The sequence below is a fragment of the Chaetura pelagica genome, unplaced genomic scaffold (assembly GCF_000747805.2).
Source record: "Chaetura pelagica isolate M959 unplaced genomic scaffold, ChaPel_1.0 scaffold302, whole genome shotgun sequence".
Classification (NCBI taxonomy): Eukaryota; Metazoa; Chordata; class Aves; order Apodiformes; family Apodidae; genus Chaetura; species Chaetura pelagica.
The window spans coordinates 312,817-339,085 of record NW_009952561.1 but is presented as its reverse complement, the minus strand read 5'-3'; the positions used below and the strand labels follow the sequence as shown (position 1 = coordinate 339,085).

General features: G+C 50.4%; 3 protein-coding genes across 3 annotated transcripts in view; 1 reads left to right on the top strand and 2 right to left on the bottom strand.

The window, feature by feature from the left end:
- Positions 1-1,318, bottom strand: part of MAK16 (MAK16 homolog (S. cerevisiae)) — a 3,989-nt gene extending 2,671 nt beyond the window's left edge. Inside the window, exons 1-2 of the mRNA XM_009993244.1 lie at positions 1,291-1,318; positions 83-149 (exon numbers count right to left, since the gene is read on the bottom strand). Coding sequence (XP_009991546.1) covers positions 83-149; positions 1,291-1,318 — 95 coding nt within the window. The remainder of the gene's footprint in view (positions 1-82; positions 150-1,290) is intronic.
- Positions 1,319-2,393: 1,075 nt separating this feature from the next.
- SLC18A1 (solute carrier family 18 (vesicular monoamine transporter), member 1) lies at positions 2,394-9,526 on the bottom strand. The gene is made up of 15 exons (XM_009993243.1): positions 9,418-9,526; positions 8,853-9,189; positions 8,282-8,340; positions 7,956-8,039; positions 7,634-7,726; positions 7,285-7,374; positions 6,300-6,343; positions 6,098-6,158; positions 5,886-5,981; positions 4,184-4,262; positions 4,017-4,068; positions 3,812-3,875; positions 3,596-3,715; positions 2,787-2,920; positions 2,394-2,498 (listed from the first exon to the last, which is right to left on the bottom strand). Exons 1-15 carry the CDS (start codon positions 9,524-9,526, stop codon positions 2,394-2,396), a joined length of 1,527 nt encoding a protein of 508 aa, XP_009991545.1.
- A 2,243-nt stretch (positions 9,527-11,769) lies between these two features.
- ATP6V1B2 (ATPase, H+ transporting, lysosomal 56/58kDa, V1 subunit B2) lies at positions 11,770-25,265 on the top strand. Its single transcript, XM_009993242.1, has 14 exons — positions 11,770-11,842; positions 17,396-17,451; positions 18,139-18,237; positions 18,850-18,943; positions 19,038-19,115; positions 19,619-19,758; positions 19,870-19,971; positions 21,432-21,529; positions 22,305-22,428; positions 22,984-23,134; positions 23,493-23,575; positions 23,855-23,959; positions 24,792-24,921; positions 25,007-25,265. The coding sequence occupies exons 1-14, from the start codon at positions 11,770-11,772 to the stop codon at positions 25,147-25,149; spliced, it is 1,476 nt and encodes a 491-aa protein (XP_009991544.1). The 3' UTR covers positions 25,150-25,265.
- The last annotated feature ends 1,004 nt before the right edge of the window (positions 25,266-26,269 follow it).

The window sequence follows — 26,269 nt, the reverse complement described above, 5'->3', positions numbered from 1 at the left end:
AAGGGGAGGGGGATGTTCCATGCCTAGAGGGGAGGGAGGGATCCTTGTTTCTCCCTGCCTCTGGGTCAGGTCCTGCTCACTCACCCGCTCCCAGAGCCGGCGGGGAAAGGCTGCTCGCTCGATGGTCTTCATGTAGAGGTAACAGCGGCCTGGGGGGACAGGGCAGGGCTGAGGGGGCCCCCAGAGCTGGGGGGACAGTGCTGGGGTGCCCAGAGCTGGGGGGACACTGAGCCTGTCCCCAGAGCTGGGGGGACACTGAGGGGGTTCCCAGCAGGGGAGTGCTCAGAGCTGTGGGGACACTGAGGGGGTCCCCAGCAGGGGGGGTGCTCAGAGCTGGGGGGACACTGAGGGGGTCCCCAGCAGGAAGGTGCTCAGAGCTGGGGGGACACTGAGGGGGTCCCCAGCAGGGGGATGCTCAGAGCTGGGGGGACACTGAGGGGGTCCCCAGCAGGGGGATGCTCAGAGCTGGGGGGACACTGAGGGGATCCCCAGCAGGGGGGTGCTCAGAGCTGGGGGGACACTGAGGGGGTCCCCAGCAGGGGGATGCTCAGAGCTGGGGGGACACTGAGGGGATCCCCAGCAGGGGGGTGCTCAGAGCTGGGGGGACACTGAGGGGGTCCCCAGCAGGGGGATGCTCAGAGCTGGGGGGACACTGAGGGGATCCCCAGCAGGGGGGTGCTCAGAGCTGGGGGGACACTGAGGGGGTCCCCAGCAGGGGGATGCTCAGAGCTGGGGGGACACTGAGGGGATCCCCAGCAGGGGGGTGCTCAGAGCTGGGGGGACACTGAGGGGGTCCCCAGCAGGGGGATGCTCAGAGCTGGGGGGACACTGAGGGGATCCCCAGCAGGGGGGTGCTCAGAGCTGGGGGGACACTGAGGGGGTCCCCAGCAGGGGGATGCTCAGAGCTGGGGGGACACTGAGGGGATCCCCAGCAGGGGGGTGCTCAGAGCTGGGGGGACACTGAGGGGGTCCCCAGCAGGGGGATGCTCAGAGCTGGGGGGACACTGAGGGGATCCCCAGCAGGGGGGTGCTCAGAGCTGGGGGGACACTGAGGGGGTCCCCAGCAGGGGGATGCTCAGAGCTGGGGGGACACTGAGGGGATCCCCAGCAGGGGGGTGCTCAGAGCTGGGGGGACACTGAGGGGGTCCCCAGCAGGGGGATGCTCAGAGCTGGGGGGACACTGAGGGGATCCCCAGCAGGGGGGTGCTCAGAGCTGGGGGGACACTGAGGGGGTCCCCAGCAGGGGGTGCACTCCGGGGGCGGGGCCGGGCTGGTTCTTGCTTGACGCACCGAGAGGGAGCGGCCGCGGGGTGCTCATCAGGCCCCCGAGCAGCCCCCCGGCTGGTACCGTAGAATCCCGGGCTGCTTTGGGTGGGAAGGGACCTGAAAGCTCATCCAGATCCAACCCCCTGCATGGGCAGGGACACCTCCCACCAGCCCAGGCTGCTCCAAGCCCCATCCAACCTGCCCTTCAACACCCCCAGGGATGGGGCAGCCACAGCTTCCCTGGGCAACCTGGGCCAGGCTCTCACCACCCTCACACCAAAGAATTCCCTCCTCAGCTCCAACCTCCCTCCCTCTCCCAGGTTTCATCCATCCCCCTCATCCCATCCCTCCCTGCCCTTGTCCCAAGCCCCTCCCCAGCTTTCCTGGAGCCCCTTCAGGCACTGGAAGCTGCTCTCAGGTCTCCCTGGAGCCTTCTCTTCTCCAGGCTCAACACCCCAACTCTCCCAGCCTGATCTCTTTTCACTTAGACAATTAATTTGGTGCCTCTATTACTTCACTTTCTTTACAACTCTCCCCTGCTTTCACAGACCATTATACTCAATAATTATTGCTAAGAGGGCAGCTGTTCCCTTTCTGAACTTGTGGCCAGGAAATTGCAAAAGGACAATTAAATACATTTATGGTACCTCAGGTGGTGCTGGGTTAGGAGCACAAACACAGCCCAGTCCCCCATCCCAGGTGAGGGGCAGGGATTTCTAAAAATACCCTCCTAGTCACTTTATTATCTCAAGAGACCTGACGAGCTTTGTTGGCCGAGGCCAAAACTGGTTTTTATTTTGGGGAGGTGTTGATATCCCTGGGCAGGCTGTGCCCAAGACAATATTGGAGGTTTGTATGAGCTCCTCAGCTCCCTAACTTTTCGGTTTTGGTTTGTTTTTGTTTTTTTTTTACAGATGAGCTGTGGTGAGTTTGGGGAAGTCACTTGGACGTCACACAGCAACTAAAGGGACAGAGCCTGCGAATCCTGGGTCTCTGCTCCCTGCTGTGAGAGGTCAGGGACACCCCCTGTGTCCCCAGGCCTTGGGGGGAGGCTGAGTTACTCTCGGGTGCTCCTACATCCATCTTCTGTGAGCTGCTTGGCAGCTTCAAACCAGCCCTTGCTCCTGCTATTCCACCTCTTCTGCCTCCACGTCGGTGGGAGGGAAACGGCGCCGCGGTTTCTGAGGGGCGCAGGTTTGGGTTTGCAAGGGGCACTCCTGGCTGAGGATTGCCTGGGGAGAAGGGGAGGAGAAACCAGGTTTTAGCAACAATGAAGAGGCAGTTTTAGAGAAAGCCAAAGCAGCCAACAACTGGGAGCACAAGCTGTGAGTTCAGGGAGGGATCACAGCTCTTAAGTGTCTCTGGTTTTATCGCCTGAGGGTTTTTTTGTCCCGTTTTTGAAGGCAGAGTAGAGCCTGACAGGGGAGACACAACCCCTGGCAAATTTGTTCTTCTCTTCCCCCAGACCTCTGGATTATCCATCCCTCTATTTGAAGCAAAGACAGTGTCCTGGAACTCACAATCTTCTCCTCTTTAGCAGGAGGGCTGCGCAGGTGCCAGCAGAGTGGCGCGTAGGCGATGTTGGTGACTCCAATGATGATCATCAGCCAGGGGAACCCGATGGCTCGGACAATGGCACCTCCTGTGGATGGCCCTGAGGATGGCAACGGTAAAAAAGGTCAAGGTGGGAGGGAGCAGAAGGTGCCTGTTCATTTGGGAGTGGCTCTGTGCATCTGTGGTTGCAGACTCTGTGCCGGATGCCTGGGGTGAGCAGGAGAGGGAGTGAGATACACTCTGAGTATCTCAAGAATATCATAGAATGTGTGGGCTTGGAAGGGACCTTCAAAGAACATCTAGTCCAGCCCCCTGCAGTGCACAGGGACCTTTTTATCTAGATCAGGTTGTTCAGAGCCTTGTCAAGCCTGACCTTGAATGTTTCCAGGGATGGGGCCTCCACCACCTCTCTGGGCAACCAGTTCCAGAGCTTCACCCCCCTCATTGTGAAGAACTTCTTCCTAATGTCTGATTAAATCCACCCTGCTCTGGTTTTAGACTATTCCCCCTTGTCCTGTCACTACAGACTCTTGCAAACAGCTCCTCCCCAGCTTTCCTGGAGCCCCTTCAGGCACTGGAAGCTGCTCTAAGGTCTCCTTGGAGCCTTCTCTTCTCCAGGCTGGACACCCCAACTCTCCCAGCCTTTCTCCAGAGCCAGAGCTGCTCCAGATCATTTTTGTGGCCCTTCTCTGGACTCTTTCCAGCAGCTCCATGTCCTCTGGGTGTGGAGGGCTGCAGAGCTGGGCACAGGGCTGGAGCAGAAGCTCCTCCATACCAATGGCAAAGCCCAAGCAGAAGGCCACGTCAGCAATGGCGTAGACGTTGCCGTAGATGGAGGTGTGGCGAAGGTCCACCAGCTGACCCAGCAGGGGCATCATGGAGGAATCCACCATTCCTGCCCAAAGCAAGAGGGACCTGCTCAGCCATCACCTCCGAGGGCAGCAGTGAAGCTGCCTGGGAGCTGTGTCACCCCCCAGCACCCACAACTTACCTATGGCAAAGCCAAGCAGCCCATTTGGGCCAATCAGCCCGTAAATGTTTTTGGCCAGAGGTACCTTTGAGAGGACAGAGAGACAGAGAGAGGACACAGGGGTGAGGCCAGGGGAGCTTGCTGAGGGTGCAGGGCTGTAGGTCTGTGACACCCAAACCCACGTGCAGCCACTGAGCAGCCACCTCACCCCCTGGCTGCTACTTACACAAAGCAGGCTGGTTCCCACCACAACCATCCCGACCAGGGAGCACAGCCACCTGCAGGGAGGAGAAGGCAGAAGTTCCCAGTGTGCACCCACTCCCCCCCCCATCATCATTCATGCTGAAAGCTCAGGACTGAGCTGGGCTGAAATCTCTTGATCTTCCCACTCACCGGCCCATTTTGGTGGCCAGAATCCCAAAGAGGTTGGTGCCAATGAGGTAGGACACACTGGCAGGCAGTAATGCCATCCCTGGGGAGGGGAGAGGATGAAAAGGAGTGGGTCATCCCCAAGGAAACTGTAGGAAATGCTCCCTCCACTCACTGCCCCTCTCCTGTGGGGGATTATCCTGAGCCAGGCACAGCAAGCTGACCTTCCTCATGCCTGAGGAGGATGGGGGGCAGATGGAGGCAGAGAAAATGTTTGCTTTTGATGGGGAGGGGGGAAACTGAGGCACGTGAGAAGCAGGGCTTCACCCACGAGATCTGTGAGGTCACCAGAAGCCAAATGCAGGATGTTTTGTCCCCGCTGCTTTGAGAAGCTCATCCTTCTGTCTCCCCCACCTTTCCCCCCTTGCCTTCTGCTTTTCACTTATTAAATCAAGGAATAAAACAGCTGCTTGAGTAGAAAGCTTGGGGATCATTATGCAGTCAAATATTTGCACTGTTTGCTGATTTACCAGTTGTTTATTTTTAATATACTCTCCTGCCAACTCTAAATAAAACTGAGCAGCTCCATTTCACTGAGACAACTTCCTTATTGAAACACACTGATGGGTGTTTAATTTTCTCTCCCCTCTTTAACAGCCACAGAGTGTGGTTAATCCTGCAGGTTTAGCCCAAGGGCTTCTGGAGTTGTTATGCTAGAATTATGGGAGTGGGCAAACCAGAGCACACGAATCAAGAAGGCTCTTGAGTTTGTGGTAGCTTGTGAGGCAGGTGGCTTGCAGCTGGGCTGGGTCCAAACCCAGCCTGCTCTCAAATCTCAGGTATGGGAACACCTAGTGAGCATATTTAGGATTTTCTTTCATGCCTGCTGACCTCTGGATCCTGCTGAGTTGCCTCCAAGGTTCCCTTGGAGCTCAGTGCTGACAGGGGCAGCTCCAATTGCTCTCCTCCCCTTGGGACATTCATGGTCACCAAGTAGCTACACTGCCCCCTCTCCCCCCTGCCAGAGCCCCTGGGGCTCTGCTCTACCCTCGCCCTCCCTTGCTCAATCCCTTGCTCCTGAGAAGCACCCAAGGCTCTTATCAGGATGGATGCTCCTGCCTGACCAGGGGATAACTGGATTAGGAGCCCTCTCAGCCCTCCTGCTCCCAGCCTGCAATTCAATTTGGGCTCTAAGTGCAGCCTGGGGCAGCTCTCCAGGTCATTCCTCAGCCAACTGGGTTTTATACCAATTACTTTGTACCTTTGTAGCAAACACAGCCAACGTTATCTCCATCTCCCCTTTTCCAGGCAGCTGGTAATTAGCATGTACTATCCTGTCCTGCCTGGGACTCTCTCAATGACCTTGTTTTACCTGGAGCTGCCTCTGCAAAACCCACCTGGCTGCCACAATTCCAGCCCAGCACAAAACCATTCTCTGCCCTGCAGAAGAAGAGATTCAACAGGCTTCCCGTGCACCAAACAGCCTTTCCTTCCTCCCTTATTGTTCCTGTGGGGATGCTGATTCTGTACCATTTTTCCCATCACAGAGAAAAGCACCATGTGTAACTACAGCTTCCAGCTGGAATTGGAGCAACAGGCAGCCTGGGATCACTTGCTCTGTGGGGTGGGGGTAGATGTTCTCTGCTTTTATTTTTGGAGGGATGTAGGATCACCCAGCCCATCCCAGGGGGCTGGTTGCAGCTGAACTGCAGAGCACAAGACTCACCCAGCTGCCACTTTGGGGAGCACATGGTTTGCATCATCCAGATGGGCAAGGTGGGCTCCAGCATGGCCACCCCCATGTTGGAGAAGCAGAGGGCTCCTGATGGGGGGAAAGGGAGGAAGGTTCTGTTTTACCCACCTCCTGCTGCTGTTTCAGGCAAGGCAGGAGGAAACCTCTTCAACCAGGAGGTGTTGGGTGCACAGAGGAGCATTTACCTGCAGCCACCAGGATGTAGGGGTCACGCAGGAGGGTGGACAGTGGTGTCCCCTGGGTGCTCTGTGGGGTGGCAAAGGGGGTTAGATCAGCCAAGAGACACTTGTGCACTTGCTCCACTGCCCAGCTGGGTGCCTGCCCTGCTCCCTGGGCAGCACCCACTGCCTGGCACCCACTGCCCTGTGCCCACACCTCTGCACTCACCTCCGGGGAGATCCTAGAGGGCTGCAGGATGCAGAGCTGCAAGGCTGGAAGGGAACACTGGTGTTAGCTGACTGCCCCAGACAGCTTCACCCCATCTAACCTGCATTTGTTTCCCTCTGGCTTTTCCTTTGGCACGACCCCTGCTACCAGCAGAGCCCCTGGGGATGCAGGAGCTGCACCTGGGGACGTGGCTCAAGTGGGCAGAGGGAGAGGAGGGTCCCAGCCCTGTCCCTGGGGCGGGAGCAGCAACACTCCCTGGGGTGAACTGGGTGAGGAGTGTTTTGTCAGCCCACAAAGCAGCCAGATACCCAGATGCTCCCCATCTTGCTGCCTGCTGGGGACCCACAACCAGGGCATGACAGGGGTGAGATGTGGGAACAGAGTAACAGAACTAAAAAAGGAAGTTTCAGGTGTCTGGAACCTACGTTTCATTTTCCAGAAGCTCTTATGTGCTTCATTAGAGGTGCCTTGCATTACATCTAGGCAAAGATGGCAACTGTGACTATAATTAAATCAGCTTAATTCTTCCAAGTAAAAAAAAAAAGCACATTTCTGCTCTCTGTAACTTTGCTGTTGGAACCCTGAGGGCTCTTGGGTCCAGCACCTGTAACACAGCTTGTGGAGAAAGAACAAGGAGCACCCTCCGTGCTGGCACAGCCAAATTCCCTTGTGGCACAGGGAGGAGGCTCTGCCTGGTGGGAAGAATTCCCTGTTCCAAGAGCTTCATAAACCAAGGGGTTTATTAAGTAATGAGGGACTAATTCTGGCTGCATTGCTGTGTCAATCATCAGGTGGCAGAAAATGGGGCTTAGCAGTAAGAGAATAACCAGTGCTGAGGGTGTTACCTGTGTCATGTTCATCTGCCTCTTCCTTCACACGAGCCCTCTGAGATGCCCTCCCAAAACTTCTGCATTTACAGCTTTTTTGTTGTTTTGTGGGGTTTTTTGGGGGTGGGGTTGGATTAAGTTATTTGGCTTCTTCTCACCTCCATCCAAGAGGGCGAGAGACGCCAGGACCAGGAAAGGAGCCGATTTCCCCACGAACTCGTACATCACACTCCCAAAGGGGGCCCCGACTGGAAGGAGTGGCTGTGTCACACCAGGGCAGGGTCACCAGCCCCACGCTCAGCTCCTGCCCCCCTGCTTTGCTCCAAACCCCTGGTGTGTGTTGGGGGAAGGTGGAGGGTCCCGTGGGCAGAGGGAGGCAGGAGGCCAGGCCAGCCCTGCCAGTGGGATGATGCTGGGCAGGGGCACAGCCAGGTGGGTGGGAGCCACAGGGGATGGCCAGCAGAGATGCTGTTGGTGTCAGCCCCCTTGGGAGGGAGGTCTCCTTACTCAGCACACCCAAGGCCAGGCCTCCCAGGGCGATCCCCATTGCGTTGCCCCTCTCCACGTCGTCGGTGTAGACACTGGCCAGCAAGCCCAGGCCTGGAGCAGAGGGAGGGCAGAGAGGCCACCTGAGCCCCACCTGGTGCCTCCTTGGTGGGGCTCCTCTCTGAGGCAGCCGGGGCTTTGGAGGGGGGGGGATTTATCTGCTGGCTGGGAGTGCTGTCTGAAGGCCCCAGCCTGCCCATGCTGCTGCTGCTTCCTGAGATGCTGATTGAGCCCAGGCAAGGGGGGCTCATGTGGGAGGGGGTGGTGGAACCACAACCTTTACCTGCCACTGAAGAGAAGGACGAGCCGATGCCTTGCAGGGCTCGGGCAAGGAGCAGCAAAGTGTAGGTGCCTGAAAAAGCAAACACTGTGGAGGAAGGAGAGAGGTGGTGTCAGGTGGTACCTTGCAGAGGGTGACAGCAGCCTCAGCGTGCACCAGTTTGGGTGCTGGAGGGTGCTGGGTGCTGCTGGTCCTTTCCTGTCCCAGGTTTCTGAGGCTTGTTCCTCTGCTCTCCCTCCTCCTGCAGCAGGACAGCTGTGCAGGCACAGACAGAAGGGTTTTCTCCTGTGCTGCTGGGTGTGAAGGGCAGCCTGGAGGAAAATACTCACTGACTGTGGAGAGGAACATGATGATGAACCCGATGAACATGGGGATGTGGAATCCTATCCTGGAAAGGGAAACAAGGGACACTATTTCAGGGAGAATTCCTTGTTCTTGGGTGAGATCTGGTCTTGCTGCCCAACCTTACCACAGGTCTCTGTGGGCTGGTGAACATCTGGGGAGCATCCAGTGCCTAAGTGCACCCAGGAGAACTGCAAAGGGGCAGAAAATCTGAACAAGAACATGATGTCCACAGTGAGGTGGGAATCTTTGTGTGATGGTTTCTGGTGTTAAATAGCATCTGTTTGTACCTCAGGAGGGTGTTGGTAAGGCTTGTGTTGTCATATAAACTTGCAAGCCATTTGTAGGCTTTTAGAAAAGGTAAAATCTGTGCTTATTGTGATGCACGTGTCCTCCCCCTGGGGATTTTACCCACCAGTTCTCGTGGCTCTGTGGTTGCAGGGGCTGCACAAGCAGCACAGACCTTCACAGCTCAACCCACGGGGATTTCATCAGCAGGCAGGAGCTGCCTGTCCCTGAAAGGCTACACCCTGGTACCAACCCAGCTCTTTGACCTACCTGTTGGTCAGGAGACCCACGGATGGGTTGACCACCAGCTGTAGGAGAGCCTTGGAGGCAAAGAGCAGCCCCACACGGATGTTCTCCTCGACGAGGAACTGCTCACCCTGCAGGCAGCTGCTGGGGGTGGGTGGGTTGCTGGTTGAGGGCTGTGGAAATCGGCTGCTCCCCGTCCTGTTCACCAAGTCCAGAGTCACCGTGGTGTTGTCAAAAGAGAAAGTGGAAGAGAAAGAAGGAGCCTCCCAGGCTGGAGGAGCTGGTTCGGTCCAGGCTGCAGCAACAGAGCTGTTGACACCTTCATACTCTGTTGTGTAAAGGAAGGTGGGGATGATGGGAACTGGAAGAGAAGCAGGGGAGGGCTTGGTTAGTTGATCTGACTCTATTATCTGGCTCAGCAGGCAGCTGCACTGAAGGGTGCTGGCTGAATGGGGGGGGGTCCTGCCAGCACCCAGCCCTCCCCAGGGCTCTCCCCACACAAGGACCCCACCAGCATCTCCCAGAGCCTGAGCAAGGAGCTGCCCCCCCAGAGGTGTGTCCCTGGGGAGCAGAGCCCCCCAGACCATACCCACGACTGTCAGCAGCATGTTGTCCAGCAGCAGGGCCACGAAGACCACCAGCAGCACCAGTCCCCGCGCTGCCCTGCCCGCTGCCAGCCAGCCCCAGCCCCAGGGCATGGCCACAGCCTGGCACCCCAGCTCCTGCTGGCTCCTTCTCTTCAGGGCTGGAGGTTCCCCACAGCCTTTAAAGAAAGCACTCCAGGTTAAAATGTCCCACAGCTGCTCCCTTGAGACGGCAGCTCCTGAGGTCACTCGGTGTCTGTGTCCTCCAAGAGCTGGGTGTTCTTCTCTGGGAGCTGAGACCACCAGCTTTGCCATCAAAGACCATGATGTTCTCAAGCTTGCATTAAGAATTGCAGATGGAATGTTCTCTAACCCATTTCCACTCTCCTGAGACATCTTGTACCTGCTTCAAGGCATCATTTAAGCCTTACTCCAAAGACTCAAAGCACAGATCAAACCAGCACCTTATCTCTGGTAATCTCAACGTCTTTTATTCCATGTTTGCTCTTTGGAGATTAAGTTCCTTCTCAAAGGAAATTCATTTACCTCACATGCCTTTTCATTTGACCTAATTGAAATGTCATGGCAAGATACAGGGCTTAAAAGCCCAACATATGTGATTAAAATCAGAGCTTCAGAGGGACTGAGAGGAGGTTGTTTGCTCTGTCACACTGGAAATATCAATCAGAAACCTGCACTAAAGCCAACCAGACAATCAGCCATTCATGTCCTTGTGGCTCTTCAGCACTTCAGAGACTAAGTGGCAAAAAGGATGGAGCTGAGTCTGAACTACTGCTCTTCCCAGTAATCCTGTGGCTTCCTGAGATCCCCAGCAATGATATTTATCCATTTTTAGTAAAATGAAGCAAATGCTGCAAACCCTCTATCGTGGCACACGAGACCTGAAGCTGGGAAACAGGGCTGGTCTCTCCCTGCACCTTCAAGTGCTGGTAAAGACCAAATAAACACCTTCCTGTGGTGCTGTGACAGAATTAATGCAAGATATAAATATAGAGATAGATATATAAAAGTTAATCCATAGAGAAAGAACTAGTAAGGAAGCACAGACAATAAAGACACATGGAGCAATGCAAACCTTAGGTCTCAACCCACAAACTCTGTCCCCTTCCCAGTGCAAACCCTGTTGCTTGGAGCAGAGGAAAAGCAGCTCTTACCCTGGAGCCCATCTTGGTGCTGTGCTCTGCAGCTGCTGGTCCCGGGGGATTTATGGGTGCCTTTTATCAGGAGAGAGGATATGAGTGTCCCTCTTCCATGGAGATTTAATTGGAACCTCAAACAAGTTCCATCCAGCCCTGCAGCTCCTTCTGCGTCAGAGCCGGGTGGTGGGGTGGGCTGGGGGGGCACGAGGGGACAGGCAGAGTGTTTATCTGCAGATGAGGCACCTGCTCTCTCCTCTCCAGTCTTTCATCAACCCTTATCTCTCTCTACCTTAACTCTTGCCTGGGTCTGAGCACAGGAAGGTGCTGCCCTGGGACTGTACAGCCCTCCCTTTGTCACAGGGAGGCAGGGCTGGCATCAGGAAATGCCCCTGGGAGATGCCTTTGTAAAATACATTATAGCTGAGGTCTTGGACTCCTCTCCAGTGACTGGTGGCTGTTCCTTTGCTGCCTGTCCTTGGAACATCTGCCCTCGTTCCAGCTGTGCCTCCACCTCACTCACCCCGGGGTAAAACCAGGCAGGTTTCCCCAAGGAGCCCTGCAGCACCCGGGGGATTTATGGTTAACTCCAACATTTCCAGGATTTCCCCAAAATGGTCAGTGCACTGATGAGGAGTGTTCCTAGTGGATGGAAAGATTTTTAAGGCCTGAACACTCTGCTCCTGGCCGTGGTTTCTGAGGGACACGGGGGGCATCTCACCTCTCCCCTGGGTACCCACAGGTCTGAACAGTTGTGATCCCTCCCCATCTGATGTTCTGCTCTTTCCTCCCCTCCACAGAAGGTGCAGGCAGGGGGTGCCCATCCAGAGCCTTTCCCTGGGCTGTTCCACTGTCCCTCCAGGGACACAGACTCTTGGACTAACAAGGCTGGCTCTCCCAGAAGCAAAGCTGGATGTAAAATTTTGTCCATGTGTGGCTGAGGTGCTGGAAATGCCCCTGAAAACGTGATCTCTTTTCTTCCATCACCTCTGTTTTCTTGAACTTTTGACACTTTGCTCCGTGATTTCTTTTTTCAACCAAAACTAACACCATCATTCATTCAGGATACAGAGATTTACTGCAGGGAGAGGAAATAAATCCCAGACATATTAATCTTTTTTTCCTCTTGGCACATAAATCTGCCAACGAGGCCATTTATCTGGCTCCTGCATGGCCAAAAAGTATTGCAAATAAGGTGAGATGAGAACGTCCTTCCTAGGAACTCCCTGGGTGTGCGTTAGAGCAGAAGTTGAAGCCTTTAACTATGAGAATGGTATGAGAATGGAGCGGCTCGGCCTGGCAATGACTTCCTAACACCCAGTGAGCAGCAGAGGATGAGCAGTGCAGCACCACCATCTGCTGAGGGAGCTCAGAACTGCTCAGCTGCACCTGGGGGAAGGGCTCAGCCTTTTTCAGGTGAGGAGGGGCACGGGGAGACAGTCATGATTTTGATTATGATTTTTTTTTCTTCTCTTTCTCTCTATTTCCCTTTCCCTTTTCTTTTATCCTCCTTCTCCTTCTTTCTCCTTCTCCTTCTCTTTCTCCTCCTTCTTCTTCTTTTTCTTCTTCTCCTTCTTTCTCCTTCTCCTTCTCCTCCTTCTTCTCCTCTTTCTCCTCCTTCTCCTCCTCCTCCTCCTCCTCCTTCTTCTCCTTTTCCTTCTTCTCCTCCTCCTCCTCCTTTTTCTCTTTCTCTTTCTCTTTCTCTTTCTCTTTCTCTTTCTCTTTCTCTTTCTCTTTCTCTTTCTCTTTCTCTTTCTCTTTCTCTTTCTCTTTCTCTTTCTCTTTCTCTTTCTCTTTCTCTTTCTCTTTCTCTTTCTCTTTCTCTTTCTCCTCCTCCTTCTCCTCCCTCTCCTTCTCCTTCTCCTTTCCCAGGCCCCCAGGTCAGGGCACCATCTCAGCCCTGAGCAGCTGAAGGAGGTGACCGTGCCATGTCCCTTGTTCTCCAGGCTGGGAAAGCTTACTCAGATAAGTCTTGGAGGCATTTTCCACATGTCCATCATATTTTTCCAGTCAGTTCTTTTCGAGATATGCTGGGTTATTTGTTTTAACCATTGTAGCTGTTTGCCATGACTTTTCCTCTCAACCCCATGGAAAGAAAAATCAAAGACCACCATTTCCTCCCTGGAACTGAGGTGCTAAAATCGAGTGAAGCTCTAATTTGCAGTTCTGGGATGTCTGGCCAGTGTGTGCCCAGGTGGCCAGGAGAGCCCATGGCATCCTGAGATAGGCTATTAGAGAGATTAGAAGTGGTGGGACCAGCAGGAGCAGAGAGGTGATTGTCCCCCTGTGCTCAGCACTGGTGGGGCCACACCTGGAGTGTTGTGTCCAGTTTGGGGCATCTCAATCCCAAAGAGATCTTGAGGTGCTGGAGCCAGGACAGAGGAGGCAACGAAGCTGGGGAAGGGAATCAATCTGATGGAGAAGGCTTGAAGGAGCTGGGGATGTTTAGTGTGAGGAAGAGGAGGCTGAGGGGAGAGCTCATCAGTCTCACCAACTACCTGAGAGGTCATTGCAGAGGTTGGTGCTGGTCTCTTCTCACAGGTCATTAGAGACAGAACAGGAGGGAAGAGCTTCAAGCTGCACCAGGGCAGGGTCAGACTGGACATGAGGGAAAACTTCTTCACAGCAAGAGTGGTTGGAGACTGGGACAGGCTGCCCAGGGAGGTGGGGGAGTCACATCCCTGGGTGTGATGAAGGGTCCTTTGGATGTGGTGTTGGTGGAGATTGTTGAGGGGGGAACTTTGTGGAGCAGCCTGGGCTGGTGGGAGGTGTCCCTGCCCGTGCCGGGGGTTGGAGCTGGATGAGCTTCCAGCTCCCTTCCCACCCAAACCAGTCTGGGGTTCTAGGATTCTAAATGGTCTGTGTTGGGCAAACTGGAGTTCACGTGCCCAGAGCAGGTTGAAGGAACCCTTGGGACAGCTCTGCTGGGTGGTATTTTAAGTCCTTTTGACTCCTCTCTCTTCCCTCTTCTTTCTTCTCTCTTTTTTCTCTCCTCTTTTCTCCTTGTTTGTTTGTTTTTTAAAATATTTTTAAAAAATTTATCTTCCTTTTTATAATTTCATTTAATTATTTCATTTCATCATTTCATTTCATCATTTAATTTTGTTTTACTTAATTTTACTTTATTTTACTTGTTTTACTTTATTTTATTTATTTTATTTTTTATTTTTTTATTGGGTTTTATTTTTTAATTGTTTTTGAGTTTATTTTGTTTAGTTTGTATTGGTTTTATTTTATTTTAGTTTTTATTTTATTTATATCAGTTTTTATTGTTTTAAATTTATTTTAGTTTAGTTAAGTTTAGGTTTTATTGGTTTTCTTTTAGTTTAGTTTTTATTTTATTTCAGTTGTTATTGGTTTTTACTAGTTTTTATTGTTTCATCGGTTTTATTTTATTTATTTTAGTTGAGTTAAGTTTAGTTTAGTTTTTATTTTGTTTATTTGGTTTATTTTAGTTTAGTTTTTATTTTATTTATTTCAGTTGTTATTGGTTTTTATTGGTTTATTTTTGTTTGGTTTGGTCTATTTTTTATTTTATTCTTTTTATTTCTGTTGTTATTGTTTTTTATTGGTTTAATTTTAGTTTAGTTAAGTGTATTTTTTATTTGTTTTTTATTTTATTTTTTATTTCAGTTGTTATTGGGTTTTATTGGTTTTAGTTTAGTTAAGTTTACTTTAGTTTTTATTTTATATTTTATTCTATTTTATTAAATTTTATTCTATTTTATTAAATTTTATTCTATTTTATTAAATTTTATTCTATTTTATTAAATTTTATTCTATTTTATTAAATTTTATTCTATTTTATTGTATTTCCTATTTCAGGTTTTATCGGTTTTCACTGCCTTTCATTTTCCGGGCTGATTTTCTATTTCACTGTCGATCCCCTTCTCTCCTCCCCTCCCTCGTTTCCCCGTTTTCCCCCTTTTTTTCCCCATTTCCCCCCATTTCTCCCCCCCCACCCGGGGCGGCTCCTCCGGGGTAGACCTGGGGGGGGAGTCTCAGCGGGTGGGCCCCTGCTGCTCCCTGAGGTAAAACCGGTGTTTTCTGAGGTAAAACCGGTGTTTCCTGAGGTAAATCCGGTGCTCCCCGGGCTCCGGCGCTCTCCTCAGGGCTCCTGGAGGGCCGAGGGTTTCAGGGTTTGAAGCACAGCAGGTCCTTTTCAGCACCTTTTCTTTCAGCACTCCCGTCTGGGCGCCCTGGGCCTGGTGCCCCTGCCTGGGGGGACGCGGCCCCTTGTGGTGTCGTTGGTGTGAAAAGGGTTTTTAGCAGGAGATGAGGATTCCTGTGGGCTGCGAGGAGCGGGGTGGGTGCTGTTCCTTGAAGATGAGGTTGAGAAATCTGACGAGAAAGGGGAAATGCAGCAGCCTTGTGAAAACCCCTTCGTTGCGGTAGCAGGGGGAGTCAGAGTGGTTTGGAAGTGAATGATTTCTGGCCTTTGTTTTGGTCCAGGTAGTCATTAGAGGAGCCACTGTACCTGTAGAGCTCAGAAAAGGGAGTGCTTGCAAGATGGTAGCCAGGGACCTTCTCTGGGATGGTTTCTTTGACCAAGTCACTGGTTTGAAAGGCAAACCCATCATGACAACCCCTGCCCCCCCAGCTCTGCTGCTCTGCTTTGCTCTGGAGGCTTCAGCCAAGATTGGAGCCAAGGTGACTTCTTCAACTCATGGTTTTCCCGTGTTGATTGTGGCTCTTTGCCCAAACTGACATGTCAGCTGGATATGAAAAAAATATATACTTCATTTGCTTTTGATTTGCCATGAAACTAGTTGGTCTTAGTGGAAACAGGAATTTAGAGGAATTTCCCCTGCGATCAAGGGGGAATTGATGCTGATTGAAGGGCCAGGAAATATTTTCTCATGGACACAGCAAGGACTGTGAGCCCCTGCCTGCTGCTGGAGGAGGAAATGCCCATGAGACAGTCACGAGATGGATTGCTTTGCTTGGGATAAGCTTTTCCATTTCTTGTGGACAGTGGGCTACAAACACTTGCAGTCTGAGCAGAGTCCTCTTGGTAGCATCGAGTCCATGTCACTCTCCTTGCTCAGGTGGAAGGAGCAGCCCAGCTTGGGTTTTGGCTTTCATTCAGGGACACATGTCCTGTCTTCATTCTTAATCCTTAAAAGCAGGTTTTTTGACAGGAGTAAAACTGATACTGGGAGTCCTGTGTGAAAGATGAGGAGAAACTTTTCACCATTGAGTGTAGTAGGGGTAGGACATGGGGTAGTGGTTTTAAACTGAAAGAGAGGGGGACATTTAGGCTAGATATTGGGAAGAAATTATTCACCATGAGGGTAGTAAGGTGCTGGAACAGGTTTCCCAGGGAGGTTTTGGATGCCCCTGCCTGGGGGTGTTCAAGGGCAGGTTGGATGGGGCTTGGAGCAGCCTGGTCTAGTGGGAGATGTCCCTGGCCATGCAGGGGGTTGGAACTCAATGATCTTTAAGGTCCCTTCCAGCCTTCACCAGTCTGTTCTATTCCAGACGTACCCCATCTTATACACCCAGTGGCCCTCAAGTCTTATCTAACACAGTTCTTATTGTTGCTGGTTAAGAGATTACATTGCAACAGTTCAAACGGCTTGTTTTTGGTCTAAACACCACCTGGTTGATAGTCTAGACAAGATGTGGGGAGTGCCAGACCTGAGCAGGCTGAAGGGCCTGAGCCAGATGAGTCTCCATTTGTGACTTCTTTCAGTACCATGAGTGCCTGTTCCTTCTGCCTGTGACCAGGGAGAGATGCTCGTGACTTTCCAGCTCTGCAAATGGTTCCACTTGCTCATTCTTCCCTCCCAAGGGATAAGTGATTAACAGTCACTCTCTTGGTCGCTGCTCCTTGTGACTCTGATCAAACTTTGACTCAACATCACCTTTAGCTGTGGATCAGGGGCTCTAGCTGGTTTGCTGCTGTGTTCTTGAGGCAACTCAGGAGGGCTCTTGAGAGCTGTTCACTGCCTTTTCACAGCTTTCCCACTGGGCTGATGACAGAGTGATAGATTCCGGGCACTCAAAAGCTGTATGGAGGGCTAGTATTTGAGCTGCTGATGTTTAAGACATGAGCCTTCTGATGAGCTGGCAAGCTGTGCCCCTCTTATCAGGTGTCAGTCCTTCAGGTGAAGCAGGATAACCCCAGAGCAGGAGTTTGGTTAAACTGAAATTCAGCCTTTTACAAGATTGTTCATTGACCTTTTCTTGGGAGGTAGGGAGGGACTGCAAGGTTGCCCCTTTGCAGTGCGCCAAGAAACACAACTTGCTGTAGAAACTTTGATCAGCTCTGAGCCAGGGACCTACTTGTTTTGCCAAGTCCAGGCTTTGCATGGGCTGGTTCAGTGTCATGGGGCAGCACACTGCTATGGTTAAAAAAAACCCCAACGGCCCAGGAGTATGGATATTAAGGTCATCTCACCATTTTGGGTGGCATAAATTGCAGTGGAACCTTCTTCATCACAAGTTACAGAGATAGTTTTTCCTGCTTTTGAAAGACCTTGCAACTGTGCATTTTTTCTTAGCTTAAAATGTCAGCTCTAAGTGGTGTGGGTGTTTCTGGTGACACAGATTATCCCTGGATATGGACTTGCAGTGAACTTCTGGGACAGGCAGGAAATGGGCAATACCCTGTATCTTCATGTTACTGCAGGTGCTTTGCAAGTAGCAGCAAAAAATGTTGCCCCCACAGTTCAGGACCTAATGCTTCTTGTAGAGTTCATGGTAAATATACAAGAGGTAAAGAGCTGGGCCCAAAATCTGCAAACTGAGTTCTGGAAAACTTAAGAGGGGTACTTTCTTGGAATATCAGGAATACCCTGATTTGTGGCTTTCTTTCTTTCAGCTTATAAAACTGTCTCGGGTGTGAATGGTCCCCTGGTGATCTTGGATCAAGTGAAGGTAAAAACTCGGATCCTTAATGAATGGAACTTTTTGAGGGAGATTGTACAAGAAAAGGTGAAATCCAGACTGTTCCAAGTCCTGGGTCCATGAGAGGTGTTCCTGACTGCTGAGATAAATGAGAAACCCAAACTGCCATGGAGCTGCAGAGGGTGGTCCTGGAGAAAGGGAGGGTTGTTAGTACTTTGGGGAAAAGAAAGGAAACACTGTTTCAGTTTCACCAGCTGCCCCCCAGATGTTTTCTAAACTTGAATGCAGAAACAAACCTATCCACTGTGATAATGGCCTTTTTGTTACCCAAGTTAAGTGCTTCCCCAGAGGGAACTACAAACAGTTCATGTTTTCACAGGCTGGCAGGTTCCTGATAAAGAGAAGCAGCCAGTGCAATGCACGAAGGGCAGCTTTTGGTTCTTCCTTTCAGGGACTGAGTCTGTCAGGACCACTGGGGTGTTCAGGACAAGGGCTGCCAGCTCTTTCTGCAGCCTGACACTGAGCAAGTCCCTGTAAAAATGACTTCAGCTTCTTCAGTTGCATTTGTCTTGGAATGTGTTTTGTTCCCACAATAAAATTATTTTTAAGAATAAAGTACTTGTTAAGCTCAAGCTTGCTCAGAACTGGTAACATTTGTTTCCTGGCTGCCCTTCTGGATTTTAATGTTTTCCACCATCATTTTTTGCTCACTTTCAGTTTCCTCGATATGCAGAGATTGTCCACTTGACTCTCCCTGATGGCACAAGAAGAAGTGGGCAGGTGCTGGAAGTCAGTGGCTCCAAAGCTGTGGTTCAGGTATGACAGGAGGGTCTCCTGTTGCAACACAAAAACATTTTATTCATCACATCTGTCTGAGCTGTGTCAGATCTGTCTTCTGACATGATCTTTTGGTACTATAAATTAAAATATTACCTACTTACTCTATGTGCAAGTGGCATGAATAATTTTAGTACTCGAGTACAGGGCATTTTTTTTGTCTGCATCTCCCCTAGATTTCTTTGCTGCTAGATTAATTGTACTGTAATAATTGATTCCAGGTCAGCTCCTGTATAGTGTGGCTGCAAGTATTTTTTTTTCTAAGCAGCTGTTTCTTGTTAATATTAGTTCCTCATATCTGAAGAACTTCACCCTGTTGGCAAAGGGAAGTACTAGAGATGAGAGTCACTGGCTTTGTTGGTTGCTGCTGATTCACTTCATGACTTTGGTTTAAAGGAGGTTTTCATGTGATGTTTTGTGCTCAGGAGCTGCTCTTGAAGCCCTTTGCTTGCAGAGGGCTGCCTTGCTTTCCTGCCCTGTGACTGATCAAGTTCTCAAGCTGTGAAGCAGCTTTCTAGTGTGTTACTTTGTAAAGCACAACACTTACTCCTTTCCTCTGTTGTTTGTTTTTTCCTTCTGGTGTATTTGCAGGTGTTTGAAGGAACTTCAGGTATTGATGCTAAGAAAACATCTTGTGAGTTTACTGGGGACATCCTGCGAACCCCTGTCTCTGAGGACATGCTTGGTAAGTCCTGGCATCTTGCTTTGAGGAGTGGACAGACTGATCACACACTGATTTTCAGTAACTTAAGTTTTTATTTTATTGCTGTTTCTTGTAGGCAGAGTGTTTAATGGATCAGGAAAGCCAATAGACAGAGGCCCCATTGTTTTGGCTGAAGACTTCCTTGACATCATGGGTATGTTCTTAGTCCATGTCTGGTATGGAGTTAAAGACACATCTGGTGTGTCTGATTTTTGGGTGCTACCATAGTTCTGGGTTTGAACATAGGATCTAGCTGTTAAGGGGAGTTTAATCTCATTTTTAAGTGTGTGTGTCATCCTGCTCAGATCATATTTGAACAAGTGCAGGATGATGAGGTAGAAGCAAATAGTTTTCAGTAATGTTTGGAAGCTGTTCTTTGAGGTATTTGCAGGGTATCTTAGTTATCCAGCCTCCAGAGATTAAAAGATTAATAACCTGACAGGCTTTTCTTGCAAATGCTCTTACCATTTACATGACCACAGAACTCTGGTGTCTCAGGACCTACAAAAGGCTCAGGTCTGACCAGGCACATCTAAAGATTTGTAGGTCTAACAGTGGGGCTTGCACCTTTAGATCAGTGCTCAAGGGCAGTGGCAGCTTGATCAAGCTTCAGACATGTACCTGGACCAACATTTGTTCTCTTAAAAAATCAACCAGGTCAGCCCATCAACCCCCAGTGCCGCATCTATCCCGAGGAGATGATCCAGACTGGGATTTCAGCCATAGATGGGATGAACAGTATTGCCAGGGGGCAGAAAATCCCCATCTTCTCAGCTGCTGGCTTGCCCCACAACGAGGTGAGTCTAATTTAGTGGCTTGCATGTCACTAGGGTTAAAAACTAAACCAGGTTAGATGCTGATCTGTGGAACAGCATCACATTGATGGACTGAATCATTCTCTTCCCTAGATTGCAGCTCAGATCTGTCGCCAGGCTGGCTTGGTCAAGAAATCCAAAGATGTGATGGACTACACTGAAGAGAACTTTGCCATCGTGTTTGCTGCTATGGGTGTAAGTCTTACTGGAGGAGAGTGATGCTGGAGTAATAAGTGAGGCAATGCTGAGAGCAGCTGAACCTTCCTGCTTTGAAAGAATTCTAAGTAGGGAGTGCTAGATGAGCTGGCTGGCTGACAACTCCAGAAGTGCTGTACCCAAGTGTCTGAGCAGGAGAGAGGATTGAAACCTAAAATTTCTGACCTGGGATTCTAGAAATAACTCATTCTGTTAGGAATGTGGGGGGTTCTTCATGATACAAAGAGCTTTACTTGGGGATTATTAATGAGGTGTTTGGACCTTAATATAATGGCAAGTGTAGCATGTTAAAATCTGCTCTGGCACTGACTGATGCCTTGATGTTGTGATTTAGGTGAACATGGAAACTGCTCGGTTTTTCAAATCAGACTTTGAGGAGAATGGATCCATGGACAATGTGTGTCTGTTCCTGAATTTGGCCAATGATCCCACGTAAGTAGTTACAGTGGGATAAGTGAGCTGGAAGCTGAAACCTCACTGGTGTCCTGCAGCAGCTGTCACTGATGTTGGCACTTTTGTGGCACTTAACTTGGCATTTGATGTTGGCATTCCCCACGTGGAGCACTGTGTGCAATTCTGGAGCCTCCAACATCAGAAGGTTGTGGAGCTCCTGGAGAGAGTCCAGAGGGGGCCACAGAGATGATCCAAGGGCTGGGGCTGGAGCAGCTCTGCTCTGGAGCCAGGCTGGGAGAGTTGGGGTGTTCAGCCTGGAGAAGAGAAAATCAACCAGGTCAGCCCATCAACCCCCAGTGCCGCATCTATCCCGAGGAGATGATCCAGACTGGGATTTCAGCCATAGATGGGATGAACAGTATTGCCAGGGGGCAGAAAATCCCCATCTTCTCAGCTGCTGGCTTGCCCCACAACGAGGTGAGTCTAATTTAGTGGCTTGCATGTCACTAGGGTTAAAAACTAAACCAGGTTAGATGCTGATCTGTGGAACAGCATCACATTGATGGACTGAATCATTCTCTTCCCTAGATTGCAGCTCAGATCTGTCGCCAGGCTGGCTTGGTCAAGAAATCCAAAGATGTGATGGACTACACTGAAGAGAACTTTGCCATCGTGTTTGCTGCTATGGGTGTAAGTCTTACTGGAGGAGAGTGATGCTGGAGTAATAAGTGAGGCAATGCTGAGAGCAGCTGAACCTTCCTGCTTTGAAAGAATTCTAAGTAGGGAGTGCTAGATGAGCTGGCTGGCTGACAACTCCAGAAGTGCTGTACCCAAGTGTCTGAGCAGGAGAGAGGATCTGAAACCTAAAATTTCTGACCTGGGATTCTAGAAATAACTCATTCTGTTAGGAATGTGGGGGGTTCTTCATGATACAAAGAGCTTTACTTGGGGATTATTAATGAGGTGTTTGGACCTTAATATAATGGCAAGTGTAGCATGTTAAAATCTGCTCTGGCACTGACTGATGCCTTGATGTTGTGATTTAGGTGAACATGGAAACTGCTCGGTTTTTCAAATCAGACTTTGAGGAGAATGGATCCATGGACAATGTGTGTCTGTTCCTGAATTTGGCCAATGATCCCACGTAAGTAGTTACAGTGGGATAAGTGAGCTGGAAGCTGAAGCCTCACTGGTGTCCTGCAGCAGCTGTCACTGATGTTGGCACTTTTGTGGCACTTAACTTGGCATTTGATGTTGGCATTCCCCACGTGGAGCACTGTGTGCAATTCTGGAGCCTCCAACATCAGAAGGTTGTGGAGCTCCTGGAGAGAGTCCAGAGGGGGCCACAGAGATGATCCAAGGGCTGGGGCTGGAGCAGCTCTGCTCTGGAGCCAGGCTGGGAGAGTTGGGGTGTTCAGCCTGGAGAAGAGAAGGCTCCAGGGAGACCTCAGAGCAGCTTCCAGTGCCTGAAGGGGCTCCAGGAAAGCTGGGGAGGGACTTGGGACAAGGGCAAGGAGGGATGGGATGAGGGGGAATGGATTGAAACTGGAAGAGGGAGATTGAGGTTGGACACGAGGAGGAAATTCTGGAGTGTGAGGGTGATGAGAGCCTGGCCCAGGTTGCCCAGGGAAGCTGTGGCTGCCCCATCCCTGGGGGTGTTGAAGGGCAGGTTGGATGGGGCTTGGAGCAGCCTGGGATGCTGGGAGGTGTCCCTGCCTGTTCAGGAGGGTTGGATCTAGATGATTTTTCAGGTCCCTTCCCACCCAAACCAGTCTGGATTCTATTACTGTCAGTGAAGTTGAACACAAACTGGTGCTGCAGTGGGTGCCCACAGCACATGTAGAGAGGGTTGAAGTGCTGGTGACATGTTGCAGCCTGAAAGCCCTGGCCATTGATAGTTCTGTGCTGTTCCCTTCCAGCATCGAGCGCATCATCACTCCTCGTCTGGCTCTCACCACAGCAGAGTTCCTGGCATATCAGTGTGAGAAGCACGTGCTGGTCATTCTGACAGACATGAGCTCCTATGCTGAAGCTCTGCGAGAGGTTGGGATTAATTAACTTGTGCTGTAATAGTCGTTAACAATGTTCTTAGGTAGCCAGTGAGGCTTCAGGTATTCATTGATGGTCTGGGATTATGTTCAGCAGTCAAACAGCTGTTAGTGCTGTGGTAGCCACACTTGTTTGATAAGTGGCATTCAGCTGGAGGTGATAGTTCCTGATTTGTCTTGGCATCTTCTCTGGTCATTTATAGCTATGGTGAAAAACTTTTCTTTTACGGTCTTTCTAGCTGCATTTTGTTACCACCTGCAGGAGAAGGCTCTGGGGAGACCTTAGAGCACCTTCCAGTTTCTGAAGGGGCTCCAGGAAACCTGGGGAGAGACTTTGGACAAGCATGGATGGAATGAGGGGGAATGGATGAGGTGTCCCTGCCCATGCAGGGGGTTGGATCTGGAGGATCTTTCAGGTCCCTTCCCACCCAAACCATGCCATGATGCCATGATAAGAAGTACTTTGTCTCTAGTGTAGGTCAGCTAGGGGACACAGTGGGTGTGTGGGAATGATCTGACTTCTTAGAAACGTTTTTCTGGGTTTCCCCAGGTCTCAGCAGCCAGAGAGGAGGTCCCTGGTCGCCGTGGTTTCCCAGGCTACATGTACACTGACTTGGCCACCATTTATGAGCGTGCTGGGCGTGTGGAAGGCAGGAATGGTTCCATTACTCAGATCCCTATTCTTACCATGCCCAATGATGGTGAGTTATCAAGTATTTTTAATAAATTAGTGCTTTAAAGAACTCATTTGAGAGCAAGCTTCCTCATTTTGGGAACACAGCCAGACAGAAGGTCCTGTGCCCTTCAGGTTTTCGTTTGAGTATTGCAGCTCTTGGCTGCCTTTTCACCCTGTATTGCTCATAGAAATGCTTGGCCCACTGCAGACTTCAGGTCTGTTCTCCAGCCCTCTGTCAGCACAGCTCTAATCCTTGTGTCAGAAAGCACTGGGGGATGTATGGGGCTTCTAACTGGCGGTGTTGGATCTGCACAGAGCTGCCACATCCCTGCTAGAAATCGATACAAAGGCTCTGAAAAGTGTCAACCCATTTTTTTCCACAGATATTACTCACCCTATCCCTGACTTGACTGGATACATCACTGAGGGACAGATCTATGTGGACAGGCAGCTGCATAACAGACAGGTGTGTGCCACACTGCTTGGAACATATTTCTGATTACTCTAGAACATATTTCTGAAAAGTGTCAACCCATTTTTTTCCACAGATATTACTCACCCTATCCCTGACTTGACTGGATACATCACTGAGGGACAGATCTATGTGGACAGGCAGCTGCATAACAGAGAACATATTTCTGATTACTCTAGAACATATTTCTGATTACTCTAGAACATATTTCTGATTACTCTGTACTCTTTGAAGTATTAATGTTGAAATTCTTGGCTCTCTTTTTCCCTCCAGATTTACCCACCCATTAATGTCTTGCCCTCCTTGTCTCGACTGATGAAGTCAGCTATTGGAGAGGGCATGACCAGGAAGGATCATGCAGATGTATCCAACCAACTGGTAGGTAAAAAAACCTCTTTAGAGGAGCAGAGATTTCAAATACACCTTTCACTGAACAGTCTGCAGAGTGCAAGCCAGACAGCTGCAATCCAGAGCACTCTGGAGGCAGATTTAAAGCTTTGAGTGTTTAGTGAAAGCTTTTGTTTGGGGTGTTGGGCACCTGGTCAGGCAGTGTCCTCCTTGGGGCTGGGATTTTGTGGCCAACAGGGCCCATGGAATCCTGGGGTGCATTGAGAAGAGTAGCCAGCAGGTCAAGGCAGGCTCTCCTCTCCCTCTGTTCTGCCCTAGGGTGACCCCACATGGAGTATTGTGTCCGTTTCTGGGCTCCCCAGTTCAAGAGGGACAGGGTTTTACTGGAGAGAGTCCAAGGGAGGACTATGAGGATGACTAGGGGACTGAAACACCTACCTGGTGAGGAAAGACCTGGGGCTGTTCAGGTTGGAGAAGAGAAGACTGAGAGGGGATCTTACTAATGTTCATGAATATCTGAAAGGTGGGTGTCAAGAAGGAGGGGCCAGTCTCTTCTCAGTGGTGTCCTGTGATAGGATGAGGGACAGTGGACACAAACTGGAACACAGGAACTTCCACCTCAACATGAGGAGAAACTTGTCTACTGTGAGGGTGACAGAGCCCTGGGCCAGGCTGCCCAGGGAGGCTGTGGAGTCTCTCTGGAGACTTTCAAGAGCCATGTGGACATGTTCCTGTGGGATCTACTGCAGGTGATCCTGCTCTAGCAGGGGGTTGGACTAGGTGATCTCCAGAGGTCCCTGATGTTTCTGTGAGGGTGGTTCTGTGACCAGTGTAAAAGCCCTGTGGTTTCTGTCCCTCCCAGTACGCCTGCTACGCCATCGGGAAGGACGTGCAGGCCATGAAGGCTGTGGTTGGTGAGGAAGCTCTTACCTCAGATGATCTCCTTTATCTGGAGTTTCTGCAGAAGTTTGAGAAGAACTTCATTGCTCAGGGTAAGTGTCTGTGGCAGGAACATGATCTAGAAGGTCTTGTTCTCACATCTCCCCTGGTGGTGAGACACTCTCCTGCTCTCTGCAGGTCCTTATGAAAACCGCACTGTTTACGAGACCTTGGACATTGGGTGGCAGCTTCTGCGGATCTTCCCCAAGGAGATGCTGAAGAGAATTCCTCAGACAACACTGGCTGAGTTCTATCCTCGAGATTCCACTGCAAAGCACTAGCCCCGGCTTGGTTTCTAACTCCTTGCTCTGTGAAATGCTCTTTGTTTTCTTTTTCTTTTTTCCATGTGTTGGTGTTTACTTGTCGCCCTTACAATTAAAACCAAGAATAGGTGACATTTGTGCCAGTGTTCCAATGTACACTGATACCAGTTTTTAAAATATCCCTTCTTCCAAAGCCTGAATCTTCAGGAAAATCTTGAGGCCAGCTCTTACAAATGTGCAATAGTTACCACCAAGCTTGATGATTTTATTTTTTTTTTAACTGGACCTTTTGTAGGCATTTCAAGGGAATGTCTGAGGGTGACCAGAAATTGCAGATCTTTCCTTTCAAACCAGAAGCACGTGGTTTAGAAAGCATGAAAGAGCAAATGTTGACTACTTTGTCCAAAGCATCTGCTCAGTGTGATGATGGGCAGTTGCTGTGCTGCTGCTGGAACAGATGGCACTTTGCTGTCCTGCTGCTGTGCCTGAAGACCAGGCTGATAAGGGAAGTGAGATACGTGAACAACTCACCTTCCTGAGAAGTGCAAGTCACTGATTTTTAGACTATGGCTTCAGATTCTTAAATGTAGGCATCAGCTGAGAACACTAGCAGGTGCTTAGCAGAGGGCCTTTTCAGAGGTCACAGGCCAGTGGGTTGCTGCCTTGAAGGTAGCATGATCATTAATTACAGAATTCCAAGTTTATAGTTGAAGTTTGCAGAGTAAACTTCCTACGTACCCTTTTTTTGTTGTTGTTTTTCTTTCCATCCTGGAAATGCCAGAGACACAGCACAGCAGCTAAAGCATCCTGAGATCAGTAGTGTCCCCATGGGCAAAGCAGTAGGTGATTCAAGGCTTTGTGCTGCTACTGAAGGGGTTTGAGATGTGAAGAAACTCTTGTACCTGACACTGTTGTGCTGGTGGGAGGTGCAGCTTCTGCAGAACGTCTTGTACCACACGGTGCAGCAGGAGAAAGTGACTCCGTGTGGGAATGGATATTTTGAATTCTGTTACAAGCCATGCTCTAGGTGGCACTGGGGCCCGAGTCATGTTTGAAACTGTTGTGGTTTGCACTCCAGGCACAGACTTGGCTAACCAGGAGAACTCAGCATTCCCAAACACTGCAGACTTGGCTACTC

Bases quoted from the DNA above. Each gene is read 5' to 3' on its own strand.
- ATP6V1B2 (XM_009993242.1), top strand. From the start codon at position 11,770: ATGAGAACGTCCTTCCTAGGAACTCCCTGGGTGTGCGTTAGAGCAGAA. The intron at 17,452-18,138 runs GTAAAAACTCGG...GCTCACTTTCAG, and splicing joins TGATCTTGGATCAAGTGAAG to TTTCCTCGATATGCAGAGAT. The intron at 21,530-22,304 runs GTAAGTAGTTAC...GTTCCCTTCCAG, and splicing joins AATTTGGCCAATGATCCCAC to CATCGAGCGCATCATCACTC.
- SLC18A1 (XM_009993243.1), bottom strand. From the start codon at position 9,526: ATGCCCTGGGGCTGGGGCTGGCTGGCAGCGGGCAGGGCAGCGCGGGGA. The intron at 9,190-9,417 runs GTATGGTCTGGG...CTTCTCTTCCAG, and splicing joins CATGCTGCTGACAGTCGTGG to TTCCCATCATCCCCACCTTC. The intron at 6,344-7,284 runs GTGAGAAGAAGC...GTTCCCTTCCAG, and splicing joins TCTCGCCCTCTTGGATGGAG to CCTTGCAGCTCTGCATCCTG.